Source organism: Pithys albifrons, chromosome 4, assembly GCF_047495875.1.
Source record: "Pithys albifrons albifrons isolate INPA30051 chromosome 4, PitAlb_v1, whole genome shotgun sequence".
Taxonomy (NCBI): domain Eukaryota; kingdom Metazoa; phylum Chordata; class Aves; order Passeriformes; family Thamnophilidae; genus Pithys; species Pithys albifrons.
The window spans coordinates 70,037,999-70,045,403 of NC_092461.1; the positions used below are offsets into that span (position 1 = coordinate 70,037,999).

At 35.0% G+C, this 7,405-nt stretch overlaps 1 protein-coding gene across 5 annotated transcripts in view; it reads left to right on the forward strand.

Moving 5' to 3' along the window:
- Positions 1–6,864, forward strand: part of PCMTD1 (protein-L-isoaspartate (D-aspartate) O-methyltransferase domain containing 1) — a 47,987-nt gene extending 41,123 nt beyond the window's left edge. For all 5 annotated transcript variants that reach the window (XM_071554554.1, XM_071554551.1, XM_071554552.1 and 2 more), the window contains 2 exons: positions 503–626; positions 4,201–6,864. In XM_071554554.1, the coding sequence (XP_071410655.1) occupies positions 503–626; positions 4,201–4,571 (495 nt within the window). In that variant the 3' untranslated portion in view covers positions 4,572–6,864. The remainder of the gene's footprint in view (positions 1–502; positions 627–4,200) is intronic.
- The last annotated feature ends 541 nt before the right edge of the window (positions 6,865–7,405 follow it).

Consider the following 7,405-nt stretch of genomic DNA (forward strand, 5'->3'; position numbering starts at 1 on the left):
AGAATGTTACAAGTGGCAGCAAGGGAACTTTCTGCCTGCAAGTAAGGAAAACAATTTTCCATCACAGGAATGGTTGAACTCTACAGCAGGCTGCCTAGACAGGTTAGGGAATCTAAGTCCTAGATCTATTTTAACTTGATTGAAAAAGCTTCTGATTTAACTTTGAAGTTGGCCTTATTCAAGGAGGAGGTAGGACTCCAGAGATTGCTTCCAATCTTAAAGTATTCTTTGATCTTTTGGAAAAATAAGAAAAAAACAAAACTTACCTTGGGCCTTAGTTTTCCAGCTGTGTCTCTTCCCATTACCAAAGAGCCTTATTCATTACTCTAGTGACCAAGTAATATTTCAAGAAATGTCAAAGTCCTTTCTGTTCATAAAACAGCCTTTAATAAATTAATTTTGAGGCAAAACAAAACAGCAGTGTGTTTGAACACCAGTCTGAATAGTATTGAGTATGACAAAACTGTAACCACTGATTTATTTTGGTTTTGTTTTTATGCAGCTAACACAAATCTTGAGAACAGGACAGAACACCTGGGAAAGTAAAAATATCCTTGCTGTTTCATTTGCTCCACTAGTTCAACCAAACAGAAATGACAATGGCAAACATGACACTGTGGGACTGCGTAAGTGTCTTTTGTGCTCACTGCCTTTGTCTTACCAGGCTTGTTATAGTGCCCGGTGGTGGGAGTCTGGAAGTTGAGAGACTATGGTGTAGAGACATACATTTTAGCAAAAGAGTAGCTCAGTGATAGGTTTTTGTGTTCCCAGTCCATGTTCTGTGTTGCTGAACAATTAACATCCTGAATTAGAATGATACAGTGTTTCCAGCTTGTTTTTGCAGCCTTCTTTTCCTTTTAGGTTCAGCTTCTTTATTATAATGAAGTATAGATAAAATAGTAAGTTAATATTAGGTCTATCATAGTGCTAACTTTGTCATGGTCTTAACAGAGAAAAATATTTTCTCTTCCCCCAGAAATGGAAGGAAGAGGTCTAAACTGCAGCTTGTGGTATGATAGAATATTAATAACCCAAGTGTGTGTCTGTCTGCAACAGATACAGTCATATCCAGTCGTATGTTATTAGTCATTGGGGTTGGCTTTCTACCTGCAATACTTTCAAGTAGAGGTAGTAAAGATGTTTAGAAAGTATACCTGTTGCCAGGGTGGTAAGATAGGATGATAAAGGGAATGGGAAAAAGGTGGTAGAGAAAGGTGTAAAGTTGAAATTTTCTGTCAGTGTAGTCAGGGCTAGAAGTAGAACAGTAATCCAGAGCTTCAGTAGTGTGTGAGAACTTAAACGCAGCAAAGAGCCTGAAAGCATATTTTCTCTCCTGTTTTGTTCTGTTTACAAATGACCAAATGGAACTGTCCCCTTTGCATGTTTCTTGCCTACTATGCATATGTTTTAAAAGTGTAAGCCCTTCAGGAGTCCATGATGTCCTATCAGGTTACATTGCCTGTAACTGCTTATCTGGCTATTAATTTTCAGAGCCCATGTGAGCTTGCCAAGGATAGTTCCTTATTATAGTTACCTTTACTTTTTTTGTTTGAAGTATAGAAGATCTTATTCTTTTATATAATCTATTTCTTTGCAGGAATAATTAATTTTGCTTATTTTAACACTTTTTTTGAGACATCAGAAGTCATTTCCTGAAATAAACTTGTTCATACAAGATTATTTTTTCCCTCTGTTTCGTCCATACTAAATAGGCTGTACCATGTCTAACAATGAAATACAGAGGAGGCTAGTCAAACTTTGGTCTTACTATGATTTTATACAGTCTAATTCCCTAGAACAGAAGAGCACTTTCTATCACCATTCCTAAATTTTCAGAAAGTAGTGCAGACCATGGGCATTCAGACCAGAATAGTACAATTAAAGGTGTTTCCCATGTTATTTCAGACTGGCTATTTAGTGAAAAGACGAAAATAACAAACAAATGTAGTACTGAGTTGGCACTGTTTAAAAGAAAAAAAATAACATTGAGGCATGAAGTTGCACTGTAAAATGAGATGAACAAGCTAGGCTTCTTTTCACTGCTCAGGCTGATCTCGTTCGATGTTGAAGCTGAAAAGAATAAAAAAGGGGATGCATGTCAGCAGTTTTACACAGGAGCAGGATCTTAACATGGTTGCATAGCTTCATGCTTAACTTAGTGTGTTAAGAAAACTTGCCATATATATACCCAAAGTATATACCAAAACTCTGTCTCATCATGAGCCTAGACATCACTGATAAGTCACAGTGAGAGATTTTATTGAAGTTTTATTTTTCTCTTATTTAGTTGTAATGAAGGAAAAGAGATGAAATTTCTTAGATTCAGTTAAATGTTACTATATTTTTAAACATCAAGCAAATTTGAGAAGACAACTAATCAAAACAAAAGTGAGTTGTATTTCTTGATAAATTTGACTTAAGTCTATGAATATCAGTGTAACTTAAGGCTCATTCTATTACTTGAAGTCTTCTCTAGGTGCCCTCCTGAGTAGTTCTTACCAGATTTTCTATTATTCTGAATAGGAAAGCTTTCTGACTGCCTTACTGTTAGACTTCTTAGCTGTCCTTCCTATCTTAGAACAGAAGTGCCGGAGCTATTTATGAAATATGAATTGCTGGTATTACTAATTACAGCTTATGATCTCGGATGTGACTGCAAGGAGCTTACTTTACCTTTAAACCTTTTTAGGTGCTGTTGTCTTCAGAATTAAATAGAATATAATCACACGTAACTAGCACTAAAAATAATCTGGTTACGTTCCCTTACAGGATAAAAAAGCTGAGCATATATTGCTTTTACACCTTTTTCAGGATACAGTGCTTCAAAATTTTGTTCTATCCACTTTTGAAGGAAATATTTTTTTCCTCTGATTTTATGAAGTCTCTCTTAACACAGTTCTGTATTTGAGATAAATGCCTGCTAGTCCATTACTACAACTTCATGTACCTTCTGCTTGCATTTATTATAATGGGCACACAATCTGCAACCATGACTTGTTTCACTTCAACTTATAAATGTGATCTGGATGGTTAGTTAGATAGGGTTTTGTTCTTGAATTTTGAGCTAATTTTATATTAAAGAAATGGGAGAGGTTTTGTAGTTTGTGGAGGGTTTTTGCTTGTTTTGGTGGTGTTTTTTTGTTGTTAGGTTGGTTCTTTTGACATTACCTGAAATCAGTATTGTCAGGCCTAAACGTTCCTTCTGTGTCAGATAAAGAAAGCAGTAAGCTTGCAATTGAAGTCAGTCTATGAAACAATAAATTTTGTTTAAGCTACATCATGAGCTTTTTTTTAAGCTGAGTGGAATATTTGGAAGTGTAATTTTCAAAATCATCTTCATGATCTTCTTCCTTGCTGTAGTCCCCATTAATTTTATGTTATTTTGTACAGGAAGAAAAGTAACAAGCAAGAAAGTTGAACAGGCTGCAGCTTTGGTTGGCGTGCTTTTTTGAGTTTGTTTTCCTTGGAATTAGCCATCTGTAGCTCATCTAGGGCAGGTGTCCTCTGGCCCAGCAGTACTTTGTCATCGCTTGCCTGTCTGTCACTGGAAAACATGCGGCTTTTGGGGTTTTCTTTTACTTGTTTTTGGATGAGATTTTTTTTGTTTGGTTGGGGTTTTTTTGTTTTGGTTTGGTTTTTTGTTGTTTTTCTTTTTTTCCTCCAGGAATTTATTAAGTTTTATTTCTCTTCTTCTGCTGCAGAGGTACAGGTGACTTATGTGGTTGGTCAGCTGTGAAACAGACATGGCCCTCCCTCATCAGTTAGATTCAGTAGGAAGGGGGAAAGCATAGTTAGTGAGAGGAGGAGACAGAAGAAAGGCACTTGCATAAATAAATGTGACCCAGGGGTAGAAATTGTTTTCCCACAGCAGGTTTTTAACAGTGCTAGCAGTAGGTGCCTAGACTTGCCAAGTGCTAAAAGGTGACCATATTTGTTGTATGGTTTCTTAAATATGTTTTAATAATCTGTTCATGCTTTCTACTTCTGTTGCACATCTGTCAAAAGACTTTGTTTCTTGGACTGTGACACAGGTTTTGTCAAGCTGGCTCTATCTACCCTTGTTTCATTTGCATTTTGTATCATGTACTAAAATTTCAATTACTTTTGAATGTTAGCCTTACTGCCTTGCAACTAATGTGTTTGAATTCTTTTACTAGAGAGAGATTTCACTTAGTATAACTTATTTTTCTTTCATTTTAGCTCCATGTGCTGTTAGGAACCTCCAGGACCTAGCTCGAATATATATCAGACGCACTCTTAGAAACTTCATAAATGAGGAGATGAAAGCCAAGGGTATTGCTCAGAAGGCTCCTCCAAAACGCAAACGCAGGAGATGCCGTAGACGCAGGATTAACACCTATGTGTTCGTTGGTAATCAACTCATTCCTCAGCCTCCAGATAGTGAAGAAGATGAAAGAATGGAAGATGATAACAAAGAGGAGGAGGATAAAGATCACAATGAGGCCTTGAAGCCAGAAGAGCCTCCCCGAAATCTGTTGAGAGAGAAAATTATGAGTCTCCCATTACCTGAGTCTTTAAAAGCATACTTGACCTATTACAGAGAAAAATAACTTGTTTTAAGTAGAAATAATGCCTACTGATAGTTCCTTTATTCTTGAAAATGTAGCATTTATTAAGAAATAGGTGGACAAATTATTATTAGTCTTTCATCAAGACTGAAGTACAGCGATAAGTGGTAACTTGTCTCTATCTTGTCTTTGCTACAAGGAAGACTTGCATTCAACAGTAGAATCCCTTTCTAAAAATCTATTTTTCTTTAAATTTTGAAAATGCTGTTTTAACTCTGATAGAAATATATATTCCATTATGCAGCACTAATCAATATTTTGCATGGTAAGTCTTTTTTGATCCCTAACAGATTTGTATTGATAAAAGGATGAGTGAAATTTTATATATGCTAAATAATTGGTTCAACATGTACATCTGACTTGATAAGCAATTTGTCTGTATTTATTATTATTAGGGAAACCTTTTAAACATGCAGACACTTATCCTCTAATGTCCAAATCAGACCCTTTTAAAGTTTATTTTACTGTGGCTTTGTTGCAATCATTATTACTATGTTGGTATAGATGTATTCCAACAACACAAGTGCAATAAATATATACAGACACTAATAAGCTGGCTTTAGTGAAGTATGAAAATAGAAGTTCTGAAATGTCAGATGACCCTGATACTTCTCCATTAATCTTTTGCCAAAAGATCTTGAGACAACTAACAGCTTCTCTCAGAGCCTTAAAGAAACACTGTATTAAGTAAGAGGCAATGCTTACTTCAGCTCTGCTTACACTTCACTCCATTCTACACTGTCAGTATTTCTAACTAGAGGCAATTCCTCATTTGTGGAAAGTTTAGGACAGTATATTTTGTTTATTTCTACAGCTCACAGTATTGAGTCAAAAAGTTTGGAAATAAAAGATTGTAATTTAGATTTCAGTCATCTATATTTACTGCTTTTAAGTAGAGGTAGAATTTCAACAAAGTTTGGTTTGTATTTCTTACTGGGATAGCTATAATAGTAGAAATCAGAATTTGTTCTGCAAATGCACTTTAGTAAGTGAATTTTATACTTAACATGCATCTCCAGAAAGGTAGACTTGTGCTAGCCTATATTTTGTTTCTGAGCATGGCTCTTAGCACAAAAGTATTTATAAAATCGTATGCATCTTCTGGAAACCTAAGAGTAGCAGTGCAACTGTGGGGACCCACAATAGTGCTGATTTAAATCCTTTTATGATTTTTCCTCTTCTAGTTGTGAAGTTATTTGCAGTTCTTTTTTTTTCTAACTTTGCTTTTACCATCTTAATTCCTTCATTCTGTTGTAACATAACCATGAGGGTAAACAGTTTATTAAGAACTTGGTATGCTATACTTTGAAAGCCACAATCATTGGAAATGTATGCCTGTTGGACCCAATGAAAAACATTCCTATTGAAATATCCCATATGATACATTTTATAATACTGGTGACACTTGTTGGGGGTTTTTTTGTGTGTAAAACAATGAACAAAAGAATCACATCTTTCTAAAGCAGTAAATGTGCTTAGTCCAAGTATTTAAAACCACCCCAGATTCATATGGTCTACCAGTCCAGTATTGACTTCCAAATACTTTAGAGTTTTGCATCTGAGAAGGAAGATAAGACACAATCCCATGATACTGACTCTTTATGATGCATTTCATGCTGTAGTCCCTGTTTTTTAAGGTACATCATAGTAATGTTTAAGTGGAACTTCATGGAGGCCTGTTGTACCAGCATGTGGAGTTACTTTCCGCAATATATTTACTGTATAATTAAACAAAAGTATTTGAAATAAATACTCTGACTTTATTTTAAAAGCAGGAAAACCTTATAAGAAATAGTTTTCCAAAATAATGATACTAATAAAGTAATTGTGATGCTTCAGCTATAAGAATTGAACATAATCTTCTTTTAAATGGGTTATTTTAGATGGAGGTTAAATAATCTGAAGTTTGAGATGTTTCTCTCTCCTATTCTTGGAATCTATAAGCTCAAGTGTATGAGATTACTAAATATTACTTAAGTACTTTAAGGACTTTATACAGGATGCTTTTTGAGAATAAATTTCTGCATTCTTTCACGCCTGTATACTTGGAAAAATGGACAGTGGGTGACTTGTCATGATTCTTCAGTATGTAAGTTTTTTTGGAGTCACTGAAAGAGAATGTTTCTTCTGTGTTTTATATGTGGATTTATTTTACACTCTTGAATTTATATTTACATAAATAAAAAGGTAGAAACGCAAAATTAATTAAAATTTAATTTTTGCCATCTCACTTGATGATGGGGACATTGTTGCAATAAAATGTTTTTTTGTGGTTTCTGCTTGCTTGAATTTCTGTGTTTCTGTGGAAGTATTTTGAGTTATTTGGAAATTCAGGTACCAGTTTGTTCATAATTAGTTCAGTAACCTCTTAATAAAGTCTATTCTTGAACTTCAGAAATACATCTTCGTGCTAAATTTTGAATTTTTGCAAAAGTTGAAAGATGAGATGATGTTACTCATGACACAGGAAAGGTGTTTTGGGTCCAGCACTACATTTGAAGTACTCATGTGGAGAGTTTCTTCTGGAGAGCCCAGAAGCTAAACTTGAATTACATACCCAGGAACCGTTTCATGACTTGGTTTTTTTCCCGTATACAGAGATTTTTTTTTTGTTCTCAATTGAGTAGCTATCTGGGTCAAATATCTGGTAAATAAAGAAAACTTGGAGATAAAAGCCACAAGGAGCATGAGCAACTAGTTAGTAACACTTCCTACTGAACCTCCCTCTTGGTGCAGCCCTTATTTTATTACCAAATTAGAGGAAAGGTACAAGATGAGTAGGTTGGGCTGAGCAGTACAATTGTGGTCATTGTAAG